At 41.2% G+C, this 20,916-nt stretch overlaps 1 protein-coding gene across 1 annotated transcript in view; it reads left to right on the forward strand.

The window, feature by feature from the left end:
- LOC128612443 (ankyrin-3-like) overlaps nt 1-20,916 on the forward strand; it is a 63,568-nt gene that overhangs the window by 19,625 nt on the left and 23,027 nt on the right. Inside the window, exons 4-6 of the mRNA XM_053632621.1 lie at nt 7,370-7,581; nt 14,416-14,623; nt 18,746-18,842. Coding sequence (XP_053488596.1) covers nt 7,370-7,581; nt 14,416-14,623; nt 18,746-18,842 — 517 coding nt within the window. The remainder of the gene's footprint in view (nt 1-7,369; nt 7,582-14,415; nt 14,624-18,745; nt 18,843-20,916) is intronic.

Here is a 20,916-nt window from a genome sequence, read left to right on the forward strand (position 1 = left end):
GAAATTATATTGGAGGCTAAAAACCTGTGGTGCTGCTGTTGATTGTACATTTCTAATTATGTTCCTGATGCTTTCAGTTTTCTCAGTGAAGAACTCCATGAAGTCATTGCTACTAAACTGTGACTTATTATTTGTTAATCTAGATATTCTATTTTTTTTTCCAATAAAGTTTTATTGAGAAGAAAAACAAACTGACTGACACACAGCAACAATCATTCACAGTTTTTTTCTTTTTATAATAACAAAGGAAAACTAAATAAAAAAGTACAAACACCAAAAACAAACCCACTCTGAGAGGACTGAGAGTACATGTTTCTTATTCACATAGATCAGAGCTTCTCAACCTTTTGTAACTAAAGCCCCTCCAAGCGTCCCCTATCATGTAGCACCCCCCCCCCCCCTTTTTTAAACTTTTATGATTTTTTAAATAACTTTTATGACTTTTATAAAACTATATAAAGGACAGGTATGGAACATGAATTATCAAAACTGTTTCTGAACACTATAACTACTTTGAACAAGAGAACTAGGTTGTAATAATGTGTACAATTTTACATGTAAAACATGTTGCATTCCATTCGTCTTGCATTCTAAAAACATTCGCATACGAATTATGCAAATTGGGACGAAGGGCATGTGTCATACCCATGACATTGTTAAATCTCTGTTTCTCAGCCACTCACTGAACAGAGCAGACGCAGAGAGAGGTGTGAGTTCAGCAGGAAAGCAAGACCTCGTGCTTGCAGGACAGCACTGGCAAAAGTGTTTGGAAAGTCAGTAAGGTTTGTCTGAAAAGTCGCTAAATTTATCGCTAGGCACTTTTCTTTGCAAAAAAAAAAGTTGCTAAAGGGGTCTGAAAAGTCACAAGTTTGGCAACACTGGTCTGCACTGACAACTAGATAAAACACAGGCTAAGCTCCAACTCTCCCCAGGAAAAAGAAAATGCAGAGGGAGAGGGAACACGGGGTTTTTCATTTATGTACATTCTATTTGAAAAGCAATAAAATACACTGAGTAGCCAAATGATGCATCTGGTCACTCTACCAGACATGTGTGTCTGGCAATTTATTTAAAAAAAATTAAAGGCTGACATAATGTTTTAGTATTGTTTCTTTAGATAAATAAGATGAGAATCAGTGTTATTTTAAAATATTATTTTAAAACAAAATTATTTTATTTATTTTGTTATTTAATTATTGTTTTAAATACAACATTTGATCTTGTTATAAAAAATGCATGTTTTGTTCAAGTCGAGTAAGCTTTTTTTTAATTACATTTCTGAGAATCCTGACACCCCTTATTTTCACTGAACCTATAAATCAGTAAATGAAAGTACTTTCTAATTCATAGAGCAACACATTTTAATATCATGAAAGTGTGTGTGTGTCTGAAAAAAGAGAAATAGAGAGTGAGAGAAAGCGAGAGAAAGAGAGAGAGAGAGAGAGAATGAGAATCTTGGCTTGTACATAGCAGGACTATAAATTCTTGTCCAAAATTGCAATCTGATTCTAAGTGTGGCCTGCAATCACTAGAATGATCTGGGCCACACACCCCCCATCGGCCCAAATGTTGTCTGCTGTAATGTTTGTACTGCCATCATTGCCACATATGGCCCACACTTGACTGACATAATGCATGTCAGTGCCGGCAGCACACCAGCAGTACCATCCTGAGGCCACATTTGCCCCAAGACCATCTGCTATGTGGGTGGGCCATACACCCCATCCACAGTTGGCCCAAATATTGTCTGCTGTCACGTTTGCAGTGCCATCATTGCCATACATTGCCCAGACTTGGCTGACATGTTGCATGCCAGTACCGGCACCACACCAGCAGTGCCATCCTAAGGCCAAATATGGCCCAAGACCGGCTGCTATGTGGGTAGGCCACACACCCCCCCATCCACAATTGGCCCAAATGTTGTCTCCAAAGGAGTTCACTAGGTAAATGGTAAAATGGTAAACAGCACACTTATATAGGGCTTTTATCCAAAGCGCTTTGCACTGTGTCTCATTCACACACACCAATGGTAGCTGAGCTGCCATGCAAGGCACTAACTTGCCATTGGGAGCAACTTGGGGTTCAGTGTGGGGCCCAAGGACACTTCGGCATGTGGAGTCACGCGGGCCAGGAATCAAACCGCCAGCCCTATGATTAGTGGACAACCCGCTCTACCAACTGAGCCACAGCCGCCCCACATATGCAATCTGTAAATAGGTCTTTTTATTTTGATAAATTTTTATTATCTACATGATCGTTAAAATGTCAGACAATCAGTGCTTTGTCCATAATAACTATTAAGTCTGAAAGTAAATCTGCAAACTCTTTTAAAAAATCAACATAGGGCCCTGGAGGTCCTATACATGGTAGCCACAGCAAGAGATAGCAGGGATTTTTTCCCTATACCTAAAAGTGTAACATTAAGCACAATCACTTCAAATGAGTTGTACTTATGTCCTGTTCTCTGAGTAATATTAAACGTATTACTGTATATTGTTGAGTAGAGCAGTTTCTGTTCATTACACCATGATATTAAACACTTGTTTAGAGCAAAAAGTCTTCTGAACCTTTCAAGTCCACGTCTGTATGTGTGGAGAGGTCCGAGGTCCAGACATGATGTGATGTGCTGTGTACCGTCTTGATCTGGCTGCCGAAGTCCTTCTTCAGGATTTCTATCTGCTGCAGCCTGAAGTCGTTCACCCCTGCATGCAGCACGATAGCTCAGATGTTCTCAGATAATCGAGTCCTGGGTGCATGGCCCCTGTGCAGAGAAACACACAAAGTAGAGGTAGTGGGAGTAATTGTATGACACCACAAACTTACTTTGACTCGTGAGCATCAGTGCAAGATGTCTCCAGCATGGCTCTCCGCTCACGCAGCTGGGCCTGCTTCTCTAGTAGGTTGCGGATCTGCTTCTCCACAGCCTCCAACTCCAACTGCACCATGTGCAACTTGAACTTGTCCTCATCTGCACTTAAAGGTTTGTGATTTTTGCAAAAAAAGGCATCATATGTTTACAGAGTTAGGCTTGCTGCAATAGTCAGTGTTAACGGGGTTCTGTTCGGCCATACACGGATTACCTGTGCCACCGCAGCACTGCCCCCACTGTCGTTTTACTTTTTTATGTAAATAAAAACCATTTAGTTTAGTTGGAGAACGTTCACCGGATGCTATGAACTGAAAGCATCTGCTCCATTCAGCGTGAGCTGCAGAGATTGCGAATATAGTTATACTATATACATACAGTAACTTGCCCCTTGTTAACTAATATGGAAAATTTTGTCCTGTAGCCTAATTGATATGAAGAAAGTTGTGATATAAGATCATTAAAATCTCAAGTTATCTTTTTAAAATGAAATTTAGAAGGCAAAAAGGACAAGCTTTGAGACTAAAAAGCCAGTTCAGCAAGCAGTGCTGCAGTTTTATAGAAGAGTGCTGCTGCCAGATGTAAATTTAATTGTGAAATTAATAGTTTTACTGACTTTACAGTAAATTACATACAGTGGGTATGTCATTACATTTGTGGATTCTAATACTGTAGTTTTTTATTTCATGATGCTTACATTTTCTTTTAAAGATTCTATCGATTCATCTCTCCAATAAAAGTTGCCGTTTTGTTGTAATTATTTCTATGAATGTGAAAATAAAATACCATTAGGTTATATTAGTAGTGTCATTCTCGTATTCATTATTGTGACCACGCATGTGTTTACAATGTATACCAGGGTGATAAGAATATGTAGTTAAATTAACATTAGTAAAGTAGTAAAATTAGCTCTTTGGTGATATAGCCCTTTTTGAAGTATGAACCCCTGCCCCTGAGGAATTCTCAGCACGTCCCTGCTCCACACTTTGGGTTTGTGTGGGCCTACGGTTATGGGTCATTTGCACCTGTGCATGGGGTTGGGTGTGGATAATTCCTGCTATTTTTTTTGGCCAAGACATTTTCAGACCTTCCTTTTCATACCTCCAACATGTAGGTCGGCTGGTCAGGTAGAGCTGAACCCTTATAGAGCAACTGTTCAGTGGGGATAAATATGTGGTGGAAAATAAAAGTAATAATATGAATAATTACTTGAGTAAGAGTAATAAAGTATATGATGAGAAGACTACTCAAGTTATTAGTTACTTTGGATCTGATTAAAATCAAGGGAAAATCCTGAATTTCAGACTACATGGAGAACTGTGTGTGTGTGTGTGTGTGTGCTCTGACACACTCGCTTATTCCCCCTCCCCACGACACTAAAAACGTGAACGTTGTTGTGTCAGAGCACTGCAGCATATTGCGAGGCTCATGACCTCATTAATTCTTAATTTCTTCATTAATTCTTCATTAATATTTAACACTAATGGAGAAAGTAATTTTTTTCAAAAAGTAAATGTAACAAAGTAAATTACTACCTACCTCTGAGTATCCGTGGTAGTCAGGATGTGTAAATCACTTTGTGAATATGCTCTTTCTGTAACAGCACATATGATAAATGTTACCATGTTTAAATTAATACATAAAATGTTTGAATATTTGGTTTAATTTTGATCGATTCACACAGTACAGTACAATATAACTCAATTCAATCACATGGAACCGATGTACGAATTTGAATGAAGTAAATTCAATGAGATTTTTTTCAGCGTGTGGACTTCTGTGTTCAATTTAAACCAGTTCTTAAATAACTTTTAATCAAAGAAACAAATATTTCATTGGCAATAAAGGAGAAGTTCAGCGTTACCTCAAGTAATTTTCTACAGTGAAAAAAAACCCCGCTCATTTTAAAAACCCAAAACTGAGCTGCGGCTCAAACCCCATTCACTGTTATACTAATCCTGCATGTTACCACTGCGCTATCCACAGACACATACTGCACTTTAATGTAGTCACCTATACTATGTGACTCGACCACGCTCACGCATGTAATTAGAAACTTGTTTAAATCAGGTACATTTTTGTAAGTGTTGATGAGAAATGTCATATTTTCATGTAAACCATGCGTAATATTTTTTTCTTAAATCTAGCTGACCACACATTCCATATTTTCAGCTCAACAACCTTTAATGTGCTCTGTTGTTTATTGAAAAATGGTTCTGAGAGAGGTTCACAGATCCACAGGTCAAACGCAAGCAGATCTTGGGCTTGAGTACAAGAAACAGCACTGTTTGGTTGGTAAAAGTATATACAGTATCTCACAAAAGTGAGTACACCCCTCACATTTTTGTAAATATTTGATTATATCTTTTCATGTGACAACACTGAAGAAATGACACTTTGCTACAATGTAAATTAGTGAGTATACAGCTTGTGTAACAGTGTAAATTTGCTGTCCCCTCAAAATAACTCAACACACAGCCATTAATGTCTAAACGGCTGGCAACAAAAGTGAGTACACCCCTAAGTGAATCTGTCCAAATTGGGCCCAATTAGCCATTGTTCCCTCCCCATTGTCATGTGACTTGTTAGTGTTACAAGGTCTCAGGTGTGAATGGGGAGCAGGTGTGTTAAATTTGGTGTCATCGCATTTGGTGTCACTCCCTCATACTGGTCACTAGAAGTTCAACATGGCACCTCATGGCAAAGTACTCTCTGAGGATCTGAAAAAAAGAATTGTTGCACTACATAAAGATGGCCTAGGCTATAAGAAGATTGCAAAGACCCTGACACTGAGCTGCAGCGGTTTAACAGGACAGGTTCCACTCAGAACAGGCCTCGCCATGGTCAACCAAAGAAGTTGAGTGCACGTGTTCAGCGTCAATTCCAGAGGTTGTCTTTGGGAAATAGACGTATGAATGCTGCCAGCATTGCTGCAGAGGTTGAAGGGGTGGGGGGTCAGCCTGTCAGTGCTCAGACCATACGCCGCATCCCAGAATGAAGCCTCTTCTAAAGATGATGCACAAGAAAGCCCGCAAACAGCTTGCTGAAAACAAGCAGAGTAAGGACATGGATTACTGGAACCATGTCCTGTGGTCTGATGAGACCAAGATAAACTTATTTGGTTCAGATGGTGTCAAGTGTGTGTGGTGGCAACCAGGTGAGGAGTACAAAGACAAGTGTGTCTTGCCTACAGTCATGCATGGTGGTGGGAGTGTCATGGTCTGAGGCTGCATGAGTGCTGCCGGCACTGGGGAGCTTCAGTTCATTGAGGGAACCATGAATGCCAACATGTACTGTGACATACTGAAGCAGAGCATGATCCCAGCATGTATTCCAGCATGATAATGACCCCAAATACACCTCCAAGACGAGCACTGCCTTGCTAAAGAAGCTGAGGGTGAAGGTGATGGACTGGCCAAGCATGTCTCCAGACCTAAACCCTTTTGAGCATCTGTGGGGCATCCTCAAACGGAAGGTGGAGGAGCACAAGGTCTCTAACATCCAGCAGCTCCGTGATGATGTTATGGAGGAGTGGAAGAGGACTCCAGTGGCAACCTGTGAAGCTCTGGTGAACTCCATGCCCAAGAGGGTTAAGGCAGTCCTGGAAAATAATAGTGGCCACACACTTTGGGCCCAATTTGGACATTTTCTCTTAGGGGTGTACTCACTTTTGCTGTCAGCAGTTTAGAGATTAATGGCTGTGTGTTGAGTTATTTTGAGGGGACAGCAATTTTACATTGTTATACAAGCTGTACATTCACCACTTTACATTGTAGCAAAGTGTCATTTCTTCAGTGTTGTCACATGAAAAGCTATAATCAAATATTTACAAAAATGTGAGGGGTGTACTCACTTTTGTGAGATACTGTGTGTGTGTGTGTGTGTATGTATGTGTATATATATATATATATATATATATATATATATATATATATATATATATATATATATATAAAATTAAGACGACTACAAAATGAATTCTAACACGGGCACAACTCATCCTACTGACTAAGGTACTGATTAGTTGATCACCTGAACCAAAACACTGTTGTAGTAATCACTATAATATATATATATATATATATATATATATATATATATATATATATATATATATATATAATAGTAAATATTATGTAAATATTTGATTATATCTTCTCATGTGACAACACTGAAGAAATGACACTTTGCTACAATGTAATGTAGTGAGTGTACAGCTTGTATAACAGTGTAAATTTGCGGTCCCCTCAAAATAACTCATCACACAGCCATTAATGTCTAAACCGCTGGCAACAAAAGTGAAAATGACCAAATTAAATTTACATGGTCTCTCTGACCAACATTCCTAATTATATTACTGTGACTAATCCAGTTTCAGATTACTGCCATATCTTGTAAATCCATACAAAGTGTTTAATAATGATTATTACAGTCTACAGATTATTATAGCAGGTTCCAATGTGTAGGCTATTTTTATTTTGATTAATGTATGTCTTTTTCCAGAACTGGACAGCCCTGCTGAGCTGGAGAAGAAGCATATCTGCCGCATCATTACTAAAGACTTCCCGCAATACTTTGCAGTTGTGTCTCGTATTAAACAGGAGAGCGAATACATGGGTCCCACAGGTGGAATATTAACCAGTAAATCTGTTCCAGTGGTGAGGGCTGTCTTTCCTCCTGGAGCACTCACCAAGAAGATACGTGTTGGCTTACAGGTACACAGGCAATACTGCGCATATGCATATAGCCTGTTATAGCAGTACACCCTACACACTCTTTCACATTTTATTCACAGTTTTTGGTAGCCGTTCCACCTACTTGTATATGGAAGTAAATCTGAGAACCTGGAGGAAAACTGTGCTAATATGAGCATATACGTAGACCTAAGTGTAGATTTTTGGACTTGATATTCTGCCATCCTAAAACCAGTAACAGAAATAGGCACGGACAAAGATTAATTGTGTTTATTAATTTTATGATGTGTTGACTATCATACCAGAATAATGGTTCAGCCAGGTGCAGAGTGTAAAAGGATAAATCTGGAGTGTACAGCTTGTATAACAGTGTAAATTTGCTGTCCCCTCAAAATAACTCAACACACAGCCATTAATGTCTGAACCACTGGCAACAAAAGGATCTTTACAGCAGATTAATTTTATTTGCAGACATTCTTCAGACAGATATAAAATGTGAGTCTGAGTTCTGTTTTGGCCTTGTCACACAACTCCCTTCTTGTCTGCCTAAGTGCATGAAAGTGCATGATAGCAAGTTTTCATAGGTGTTGTGACAGTGGGCACGCAGCCCATGCACAAAGCCAACATGCTCCTTGCGCAACTGCCGCTGAGGTGCTGAAAGGACAGTGCCACTTCAGGACAGCAAAGCAGCACATGGCTGCGAGGTGGAGTGACAAAAACACACACGGCTGGCAAGGAGTAATTGCTGCTGCAGCCCTCTACCCTCTGGCAAATATGCAGAGAGTATAAAAGGGAGCAGAGCCAGCCAGGTGAGCTATGCTTGGTCCCGCTAACATTTTTTCTCTCTCTAACACAGATGAAGAAGCTAGCTCTGAGACTGCATGTCCTGCTGAAGAGCACTACACTCACCAGCACCCCTTTACCCTGACCAATTCCTTCTGTAAATAAATCAGCACCTTAATTTTCACGCATTCCTGAGTTTGTGTGTTCCAGCCTTGTGTGCGCAATAGTGGTGGAGAAAGCAGGCATGAACACAGACCAAGCCCACCTCAACTCAGTCATGGATCCCATGTTACAGCATCTTCCGGCCCAGAGGTCCCCCTCATGTCCAGATGGACAACCTACTGCGTACTGTACAACCAAAAGATGGCTACAGCCCGACCAGCTCACCACCACCAAGGTCACTGAGAGGGTGGCGATGGACCGGTTTCTGCAAGCTCTGCCATCCAAAGAACAGAAAGCCATTGGGATACATAACCCCAGCAACCCCAGAGAGATGCTTGAGGCCCTAGAACATGCCATAGCCACCCTGCGACTGGGCAAGGAAGGGTGGCGAGAAACCCAGCCTGAACAGATGCAACACGGAGTGTAGGGAGACAAAAATACACCCCAGATATGGATCACCCCAGGACAAGGCCATGCCCACCGAACCAGACCAGTTGCCCAACAAACCCTGGTTGACCGGGTGCACACTACATGCAGGTAACCCACACACAGCACACACCCTGCTCATCGAAGTGAACGGTCAGCCCATCTCAGCTACCCTGGATTCTGGCAGCAAAATAACCCTGGCCAGACCCACAGCCGTACCACAAAGGGTCAAGAAGAAGGGAACCCTCTCAGTGGCCTGCATCCATTGGGACATTCGGGAAGTGCCTACAGTGGAGGTAAAAATCCAAAGTCAGTTCAAAGCTCCTCATTGGGCTCATGCCCAAGCTCCCCATCTCCCTGCTCCTAGGAAGAGATTCCCATCACCCAGGGTCCCCATCACCCACCTCACCCAAAGCTGTCAGGGTTTCCAGCTGTAGGAGGATGAACCACACCAACGATCTAACATGGCCCAGGAGGGCAGGGACACCACAGCAGAAGGTGAGATGCATACATCAACTAAACCACTTTCCTCTGGCCTGGCATGGATGCAGAGTTTTTTTTGCCAGAGGTGCTCACAGTGCCAGAAGACACAGAAGCCCCCACCCATACCGCCGATTCTCTTTCCCATCAAGGAAAGAGAATTGGCATGGACCTCGTAGGGCAGGATTGGCATGTACGTCGTAGGGCAGATTCCTAAGTCCGCCTGGGGTCATGAATACATCCTGCTGAGCATCGACTTTCCTACCAATGTGGTCCCAATTTGGAAAGCCATCTCCCGCAACATAGCAAAGGAATTCATGCTCCTGTTCAGCTGCATGGGGATCCCTAAGGACATCCCTAAGGCTTTGAAAGAATGGCTTTGAAAGAGAATGACCATATGCATTTTTAGATCTGGGCCTGAACGAACCATCAAAAATTTGTTACATTTTCACTTCAATTAGAAGGGCTCTATTAAATACACCATACTGGACTAGGATCTGGGGGTACTGTACTTGCATTTAAGTTGCTCTAGATGGGGATTCCCTCGTTGTGCCATTGTGTGGAAGGGAGCCCCAGTGATAGGGATTTGTCAGCGGTCTGGTCGCTTTTGAGTGGCATCTTGGAAGACCAATCAGGATGGTGAATGCTTTGAAGTGCACACCAGTGGAGTCTCATGGACGAATTGCAGCGGAGCACCTGAGGAGTAGCGGTGCAGTTCTTGGCACTTTCATGACTGGAGTCGGGAAGCTTTGCAGGGACCGGCTCACAGAGATGTTGATTGCAGAGAAATCCTTGCTGTTGATGGATGGACAAGAACTCTTGCAGATGTTACTTGAAGAGAACTCCTGGAAGGTGGTGATTTGGGAGAACTCTCTGAAGGTGTTGGTTGAAGAGAACTAATTTTTTCTATGGTGTCTAAAGGTTTTGAATCTTCCTAGCTAATCAGAGTCAATATTTCCAAAACTGCTATCAATTTAGTGTATATGGCTGCTGTCACATGATGAGCTTGTCCTATTGACAGGATAGTTTGGACCACATTTGATGTGAACTGCATATTCAGCAACCCATTGTTGCTTGAACAGCTGAGACAGGTTGTTATCTCCATCAAATGTTTTCTCAGTGCTTGATGGTACAGAGTCAATAAGTTATGTAGCCCTTGTGAATGTGAGTTCTGACCCATCCCAAATTGGTGATGTTCGACTGTGAAAGCCAACCATGGTTGACTGTCATCGTCTGCATTCTTCTTTCTTCTTGCATTAAATTATTGGTAAATTATTATACCAAGACAGCTAGCAGCAATGAGAACTGTTTACAGTCACATTCTTATGAAGCCAGCTAACATCAACATTTTTTACTGTCAAATCATCCTACCATTGCCTAAAAGAATGTTCAGCAAAGTTACACTGAATTATTTTACGTAGTAACAGACTTGAAGCAGAAACCCACAGTAGGATTTTTCGATGTTGTAGGGTGGATTGAAAGATATAGCTATAATTTTGCGCTATGGTAGGAAAATTTGACAATATAGGACAAATCAACAGAACACCAATTATCTTCCAGAAGGCTAGCAATAGCTGCCATGCTAACATCTTTATCATCATCTCCACATGCCTCCGTTTTCTGGTCTTTCCTGCTTTGTTTTGTTGATTTAGCTGCCATAATAATGGCATATAATGATCATAATAATGATCTGTATGCCATAACAATATCATCCACTTGCTAGAGAGGTGGAAAGAAATCGTGGGGTTGTAAGGCGATTAAAGAATGAAAAGTTACAGGAGCGGGATTTAACACACGTCTACTCCATCACACCAAACTGGAAGTCCACAATTTACATTTATACGTTTCACACCTGCCTATGAGTTTAGTGGCAGTGATTTTAAGTGTTATCTCTGGTGTCTCAGTGCCTTTTGGCCTGTGTCTCTTTAGCAAGACACTTTGTCTCTCTGTTATTTGCAGTTTGTGCAAGATAATATCTTCTGCTAATGCAGGCAAACTATATATTGGCAGCAATGCAAAATAATGTCCTTTGTCACAAATGCAGAATAACAATATACTCCATAACTCTGCAGGAATAGGTTGGATTTCTGTTTCAGCCTTTTCATGCAACTCCTCTCCCTTCCTGTCTGCCTAAGTGCATGAAAGTCTACCCAATATATGGCAAGTTCAAATAGGTGTTTATGTAAAAACTTTTCTTAGCAATTTTTTAATTTTGTCTTAGTCTTAGTCCTGTGTCAGATGTCTTTGATAGTTTTTATCGTATTTAGTCAACCTTATCCTGATTTATTTTAAGTCAAGTTTAAGTTGATATGTGTAAATATAATAAAACATATAAATACCTCTGTAATATATAATAACATTACACAATATGTTTTCTTGAGTATTAAGACAGAAACATTCAGGAATTGTGTGGCACAGTTCTCATCCTTATCTTCCATATCATGACCCTCTGGAGCTCCTAGCTTTTTTACTAGGTGGTCCAGAATAATTTAATATAGTTTTTTTTTATCCTGCTCAACTGACTTTCTCCACTTCAAACTCTTCTCTCTCTTGCTTGCCTTTTTTGACTACCAACAAAAATAAGAGTGACAGGCTGTGTCAGTGCAATAAAACATGAAAGTGGTACAGTAAACGCCCATAGTGGCTTGAGAATCTGTATAAATCACAGTTAAAACACTTTACAAACGTTACATATCTCTCTGTGTAATGATTGACCAAGTTTCTATTTTTAATAAACATGTAGGCTAACATAATTGTGAATATAATACTTAGCAAGCTATGATAATGAAAAAAAATTAAGATGAATAAGGGCGTCCAAAATAGATTAAACCTGGGGGAGCCCTGCCTCAGAGATGAACCTGACATGCTGTTCACCACCTATTATGAACAAGCAAACTGGGTTACCTCGTTTTCAAAGCTCCCGCCTAAGACCCACTATGTGGTCTTTACCAAGCTCCAGACGGAGGTGAATGGTTCCAGAGCTCCAGCTCGAGACCTTCGAGGTGGTCTCACCTACCGAGCTCCAGCCGGAGGTCAACAAGGTGACCTCGACTCCAGAGCTCCAACCTAAGACCCACAAGGTGGTCTCACCTGCTGAGCTCCAGCCGGAGGTCAACATGGCAACATCATCTCCAAAGCTCGAACCTGAGACCCATGAGGTGGTCTCACCTGCCGAACTCCAGCCAGAGGTCAACGTGGTGACCTCATCCCCAGAGCTCCAGCATGAGACACACGAGGCGGTCTCATCCCCCGAGCTCCAGTCGGAGGTCAACATGGCGACCCCTGCTCCTGAGCTACAGCTCGAAACCTATGAGGTGGTCTCACCTACAGCGCTCCAACTAGAGGTCAACGAGGTGACCTTTCAAGCCAGGTTCCTGTCCGAGGTCGAAGAGGCGACCTCGCAAGCCAAGTTCCTGTCCGAGGTTGAAGAGACGACCTTTCAAGCCAAGTTCCTGTCCGAGGTTGAAGAGACGACCTCTCAAGACAAGTTCATGTCCGAGGTCGATGAGGCGACCTCCCACGCCAAGTTCCTGTCCAAGGTCGAAGAGACGGCCTCCCAAGACACGTTCCTGTCTGAGGGTGACGAGGCGGCCTCCCACACCAAGTTCCAGCTAAAGGTCAACAAGGTGACCTCCCACGCCAAGTTCCAGCCTGAGATCGAAGACGTGACCTTCCATGCCATGTTCCAGTCTGAGATCGACGATGTGACCTTCAACACCATGTTCCAGCCTGAGACTGACGTCATGACCAACCAAGTTATGCTCATGCCAGAGTCTGTTGATGTAACCAACCAAATTTTCCTTATGTCTGAAACCGACTTCACGACCAACCAAGTTCTGATCACGCCCGAGTCTGCTGACACGGACAACCAAGTTCTGCTCACGTCCAAGTCTGCTGACATGGACAACCAAGTTCTGCTCACGCCCGAGTCTGCTGACACTGACAGCCAAGTTCTACTCATGCCTGAGACTGAAGACACGATCAACCGAGTGCTCCTCATGCCTGAGACTGACGACACGATCAACCGAGTTCTCCTCATCCCTGAGACTGACGACACAGCCAACCAACCTTCCTGCTCCGCTGAGGACATCACTTTGCTTCCCTGCTCCGCTGAGGACGCCGCTCAGTCTCCCGGTTCAGCTGAAGACATTTTTCCCAAAGGGCCAGAACCGCCAGGGGAGGGGAGTGTGTTCTCCCCCTTGCGGGGGAGGGGGTTTCTTTCATGATTTCCCCTCGGAAAACCGAAGCCCAAGCTCGTGCATGAGCTCAGTGTGCAAGTTCTTAGCAAACGCACGCTTTTCAGTCTTCAATGACATTGACTTTGTTTACGTTGGACACGTGCTTTTGTTATGGTTATGTTCTGTCTCTGGCCCTGTTTTGTCACTTGGTTGTTTCCCGAATGTGATTCATAATTGTTTTCTGCTGTCCCGTGTTTAACCCATGATTACGTTCTTTATATAAACCCCTCGTATCTCTGTGCACATTGCGTACTACTGAGTGTATTCTCATTACACAAACGATGCAAGAAAATAACATGAACATGCTCCAAATAAGGGTGACAATGGCTAAAGATTGACAGAGTGCTATACAATGTGTGACTTAAATACTTGTGCTAATTAGACAGCAATGTGATACAGGTGGTCAGGTGACATGGTGTGTGCAGTGAGCAAGTGACATGAAAAAGCTTGTGGATGATGTAGTCTGGTGCCATATTGGCACTACTGTGACAGTACTGACATAACATAGAGAGACTGTGTCAAGAAAATGAAATCGGTTCTGAATTTTTTTTTAAACAATTTTACGAAAAAAAATGTTAAGGTCTTAACATAATCATAACATAAGAGTTAAAGTCAAACTCTTCTTCTAATGTATTACAGGTTATATACCTATACAATAATATTGGTATATGGTTGCCCTGAATTAAACAGGAACATACACACACAAAAGAATACTTATATTCTATATGATTAGCAAACCTACTCATCTTTCTTCTTTGCTCCACAGGCTCAGCCAGTGCCAGAGGAAATTGTGCACAGTGTGATTGATAACCAAGCCTCATTCAGCCCCATTGTAACCATAGAACCCAGGAGGAGGAAGTTTCATAAGCCCATCACCATAACAATTCCTGTCCCACCCAGAGCTAAGGAGGTTACAGCTAAAGGACGTAAAGGAGATCCTGTTCCCTGCTTGAGACTGCTCTGCAGCATCACAGGTACTTGGAGAGAGAAAAGGCAGTTGGCATTGAGTGTCAATTAAATGAGTATATTTAAAATGCATCATTTAAAAGTGCCATAAAGTAGACTGAGACTATATATATATATATATATATATATATATATATATATATATATATATAATTAGTGTGTGTGTGTGTGTGTGTGTGTGTGTGTGTGTGTGTGTGAAAAAGTAATCGATTTCTTCTGTTTTTCTGTATATCTCACTAAAAGCTAAGATAAAACAAAGGCAACCTTAGTAAACACAAAAACAGTTTTTAAATGATAATGTTACTTATTGGAGCAAAAAAGTTACCCAATACCAATTGAGCCTATGTGAAAATGTATTTGCCCCAATAGTTACTAATTCTCCAAATCTGAAACGGCATTCATAATGGGGTTCAGCTGGACTAGGCACAACCAGATCTGATTACTGCAAACCCTGTTTAATCAAATCAACACTCAAATAGAACTTTTTCAATAGCATGAAGTTGGATAAAAGGTTTTACCCAATAACACACTATGCCAAAATTGTAAGAAATTCCAGAAATTATGAGGAAGAGTTGATTGAAATACCTCAGTCTTGGAAGGGTTACAAAGCTATTTCAAAGGCTCTGGGATTCCAAAGAACCACAGTAAAATCCATTCTCTCCAAATGGAAAAACTCAGCACAGTAGTGAACCTTCCCTGAAGTGGCCAACCTTCCAAAATTCCTCCATGAGCACAGCAATGACTCATCCAGCAAGTCACAAAAGAACCAAGGACAACATCAAAGGAACCACAGGACTCTCTTGCATCAGTAAAGGTCACTGTTAATGACTTCACTATTAGACAGACACTGGGCAAAAAATGGCAAGAGTGGCCAGGTGAAAACCACTGCTGACCCAGAATAACATTAAGCCTTGTCTGAAATTTGCCAAAACACGCCTTGATGATGCTCAGACCTTTTGGGAGAATGTTGTGTGGATTGATGAGTCAAAGATGGAACTATTTGGAAGACAGGGGTGCCATTAAACCAAACACAGAATTTCACAAGAATAACATCATACCTACGGTCAAGCATAGCGGTGGAATTGTGATGCTATGGGGCTGCTTTGCTGCTTCAAGGCCTGGGCAACTTGCAATAATTAAGGGAAAAATGAATTCTGCTCCCCACCAAAAAATCCTAAAGGAGAATGTCCTATCTTGGGTCTGTAAATTGAAACTCAAGCGCAACTGGATTATGCAGCAAAACAATGATCCAAAGCATATGAGTTTTTCTAGCCCTAGAAAGTTTTGAAAGGCTGATTGAAAGTCTTTAACTTTCACTGAAGTTAAAACTGTATTATGTGTTTACTCAGGTTGCCTTTGTTTTATGATGTATTTCAATTGAAGATCTAAAACTATTTACTATGAGATAAGCACAAAAAGAGAAGAAATAAGCACTGCACATAGACTCTGCATAAAACATTTGAAAAAGAAAGGGTTTGAGTTGATGGGATTGACTGATTACTACAATAGCTATTAGTGTATGAGATATGCTCCAACTTCACAAAATAGCTATAGTTCAATGTGTACAGATTCAAAACTTTTCCACATTTTGCAGTATTATAGCATGGGACTGAAATGGCCTTAGATTATATTTTGGAGGGTAGAGGGGGCCAGTAAAAGTGGTAATTGCATAAGTATTCACACGTATTGATTTGAAGCTACTGACTTGGTTCTGGGACAGGACAGGGCAATCCTAGAGCAAAACTTTTTCCAGTCTGCAAGAGACTTGAGTTTGGGGCAGATGTTTACCTTCCAACAAGACAATGATTTTAAGCATACTGCAACACCTACAGTGGAGTGGTTGAAAACTGCAAATACTTGACACCATGAATATTGTACAATGGCCCAGTCAAACCCTAGACCTCAGTTTGATTTAGAATTTTAGAAGAAGGCTTGAAAATTGCTGTTCAGGAACAGTCTAAGTCCGGTCTGAAAGAGCATGAGCAAAATGGGCAAAAATATTAGAATCCAGGTGTGCAAAGCTGATTGAGACATAACCCTGATTGAGGCTTGCAGCTTTACATGCTGCCAAAGGTGGGTCTAACAGATACTGACCCAGAGGGGTGAATACATATGGAAGCAACCTTTTTGTTTAAGTACATTTTGTATCACAATAAATATATTTTGCACCTTTACATGTTAAAAATGACAATTAAGTCTGTAACTTTACAAAATGTGCCAAATATATTTTGTGAATGTGAATACATTTTGCAAGGCACAGTAAAAATGCAGCCCAGTGTAGGATGAAAAGTGTGGTCTCCAGTCTGGCCCATGTTGTTATTCAGGTTGTCAGTTGTCATAGGTTTTTTGGAGTACCCCATACATGATTGACAAATTTTGGAGGTGGTATGAGAACACACACATATACAGTATCTCACAAAAGTGAGTACACCACTCACATTTTTGTAAATATTTGATTATCTTTTCATGTGACAACACTGAAGAAATTACACTTTGCTACAATGTAAATTAGTGAGTGTACAGCTTGTGTAACAGTGTAAATTTGCTGTCCCCTCAAAATAACTCAACACACAGCCATTAATGTCTAAACTTCTGGCAACAAAAAGTGAGTACACCCCTAAGCAAAAATTTCCAAATTGGGCCCAATTAAACATTTTCCCTCCCCGGTGTCATGTGACTTGTTAGTGTTACAAGGTCTCAGGTGTGAATGGGGAGCAGGTGTGTTAAATTTGGTGAAATCGCTCTCACACTCCCTCATACTGGTCACTAGAAGTTCAACATGGCACCTCATGGCAAAGTACTCTCTGAGGATCTGAAAAAAAGAATTGTTGCTCTACATAAAGATGGCCTAGGCTATAAGAAGATTGTCAAGACCCTGACACTGAGCTGCAGCACGGTGGCCAAGACCATGCAGCAGTTTAACAGGACAGGTTCCACTCAGAAAAGGCCATGCCATGGTCGACCAAAGAAGTTGAGTGCACGTGCTCAGCGTCAAATCCAGAGGTTGTCTTTGGGAAATAGACGTATGAGTGCTGCAAGTATTGCTGCAGAGGTTGAAAGGGTGGGGGGTCAGCCTGTCAGTGCTCAGACCATACGCCGCACACGGCATCAAATTGGTCTGCATGGCTGTCGTCCCAGAAGGAAGCCTCTTCTAAAGATGATGCACAAGAAAACCCGCAAACAGTTTGCTGAAGACAAGCAGCCTAAGGACATGGATTACTAGAACCATGTGCTATGGTCTGATGAGACCAAGATAAACTTATTTGGTTCAGAAGGTGACAAGTGTGTGTGGTGGCAATCTGGTGAGGAGTACAAAGACAAGTGTGTCTTGCCTACAGTCAAGCATGGTGATGGGAGTGTCATGGTCTGAGGCTGCATGAGTGCTGCCGGCACTGGGGAGCTACAGTTCATTGAAGGAACCATGAATGCCAACATGTACTGTGACATACTGAAACAGAGCATGATCCCAGCATGTATTCCAGCATGATAACGACCCCAAACACACCTCCAAGACGACCCCTGCCTTGCTAAAGAAACTGAGGGTGAAGGTGATGTACTGGCCGAGCATGTCTCCAGACCTAAACCCTATTGAGTATCTGTGGGGCATCCTCAAATGGAAGGTGGAGGAGCACAAGGTCTCTAACATCCACCAGCTCCGTGATGTCGTCATGGACAAGTGGAAGAGGACTCCAATAGCAACCTGTGAAGCTCTGGTGAACTCCGTGCCCAAGAGGGTTAAGGCAGTGCTGGAAAATAATGGTGGCCATACAAAATATTGACACTTTGGGCCCAATTTGAACATTTTCACTTAGGGGTGTACTCACTTTTGTTGCCAGCGGTTTAGACATTAATGGCTGTGTGTTGAGTTATTTTGAGGGGACAGCAAATTTACACTGTTATACAAGCTGTACACTCACTACATTGTAGCAAAGTGTCATTTCTTCAGTGTTGTCACATGAAAAGATATAATCAAATATTTACAAAAATGTGAGATATTGTAACTATAAACAACCAAATAAGCTATCTTTGTCACTGGTTGTGAAAAAGAATTACAGTACACTGATTGCCATTGTTTGAATTGTATCAATTGTATGTTTTTGGTTATAAAAATACTTTGTATCTGCATGTAGGTGGCACTTCTCCAGCTCAGTGGGATGATATCACTGGCACTACTCCACTCTCCTTTGTCACTGACTGTGTCTCATTTACCACAAATGTTTCAGCCAGGTAATACACAGAAAAACTTCCACAAGTCAATTCCACAATTATTGGTGCTCTTGTTTTAATACTAGTATTTTCTCTCTTGTGCTATTTTTTTTGTAGACTCTAAAGATTATTTTATATTTGTTTAATTATACTGAAATTCTGTGCATGAGGATTCAGACCTCAGCCTACGGACTTAGCTGCTACTCAGACAATTGTACGGGATTTGTGCACGTGTGCCAAAGTAAAATAGAGGTGTGTCTCAATTATGCCTGATTCTGAACTTGGACCTAAGCCAGGGATGTCACAAGAGATTTAACCCCTCTTTTAGTGGGGTCTGGGTATACTCCCCCTAAAAAATTTTAAAGCCACCAAAACATCTTTCTAATCATGTATATTTTAGAGTAACAGTGGGTGTTAAATCTATAGAAATATGGTTATTTTTGGTCAAGGTATATCTGTTTAATAATTTGTGTTAGAGACTAATATGACTTACTTAAATTATATCAAAATAAAGAAATTTAAATCCACTTTGTCCCCATCCATTCAACACCAACAAAAGGCAAAAATGGTTGTACTATGTAGCCAAAATACTTTTTGGATTTTATTTAGTGAGTGAGTGAGATGGCAATCAACACTACATTACTGCACAATGTCTTTGTTAATTACATTAACTATGTTTACATGGGCAGTTATAATCGAGCTACTGTGTAGTTGAGCTACAGTCTTATTTGTCTGTCCGAATATACATGACACAATGCATAAACAATTTGATTGAAATGGTTTGGGCAAATCCACCAATTGATCTGGGAGTGATGTGGGAGTACTGCCCTTTAAGACCAGGATGGGCGCATGACTGTGTCATGCTACCTGTGTGTGAGTCTGCAGCAAGTGTGTGAGTGAGCAGCTGAACTGTAATCATGATAATGGTCAGCATTATTAATAAAACCAACGTAAAATGTTTGGATCACTCCCGCAGGTCCTAGTGCCCACCCAAGAACATGTTTAAGATGCAATGGAATCGAACTGTTGATGAAGAAAATGAAATAAAAAAGAAAATATATTGGCTGATATATTGATTTGCTTAGGGGGGCTAATGAATATTTTGGGGGGGCTAAAGCAGTTTTAGATAGGTACTAAAAGTTACTTTATACTATATATGTTCACTTTAGTATAATTTCTCAGTATTTTTCCATGCCTGATTGTCAGTAGCTGATCTTATAATGTTCTCAACTATATCAAGTGAAACAAGATATCATTCCTCCTTTTAAGCTGGTAATAGAGGAGCTAACTTTGCTTATGTCCTACAGGAATTATTTAACCATGTTAAATTCTATAAGATCTTATCCCTCTGTTTGGGATAGTTGACTAACGGTGTGTAAAGTGTTGTTGAACATGAAATGTGTATTGCACTGTGTTCCCTATACCTTGTAACTGTTGTTATTGGAACATTATCTTCTGGCAAACTGCTGGTAATTCATCATGTAACTGCTGTACTTGTTTTGTGTGTAATTATGCTTCGTGAGTTTTATATATTTCTGTAAGTTGCTTTGGGACAATTTCCATTGTTAAAATTGCTTCAATTGAATTGAAGTTCTTTTTGCATACCTAAGAATTTTTGTACTTGCTCAATAATGTGTACAGGGTATGTTTCTCTTCTATGTTGCTGAACATGCTTCCTTTAGGCTACTAAAGGGTCCAAGAGCCTGGACTTTATTTGGGACATGTAACATTGATAAGGAACATTGAGAAGAAAGAACAAAAATAAGGTGTTTAAGTAAAATATGTACACACACAAATCACCACTAACATTAAAACCACTGACAGGTGAAGTGAATACCATTGATTATCTCATTACAATGGCACCTGGTGTCCACCTGGGGTGGGCAATATTAGGCAGCAATTGAACAGTCAGTTCTCAAAGTTGATGTGTTGGAAGCAGGAATAATGGACATGCATAAGGATCTCAGTAACATTGCAAGATATCATTCCTCCTCGCCCCCTGCCGAGGCAGAAGGCCGACTCAGGTCTTGGGGATCTCGTATGGATCTGGAAGAGGAGTCGGAGATGAGTGCTGCTCTACCACTTGCACTGTCTT

Source organism: Ictalurus furcatus, chromosome 9, assembly GCF_023375685.1.
Source record: "Ictalurus furcatus strain D&B chromosome 9, Billie_1.0, whole genome shotgun sequence".
NCBI classification, from domain to species: Eukaryota; Metazoa; Chordata; class Actinopteri; order Siluriformes; family Ictaluridae; genus Ictalurus; species Ictalurus furcatus.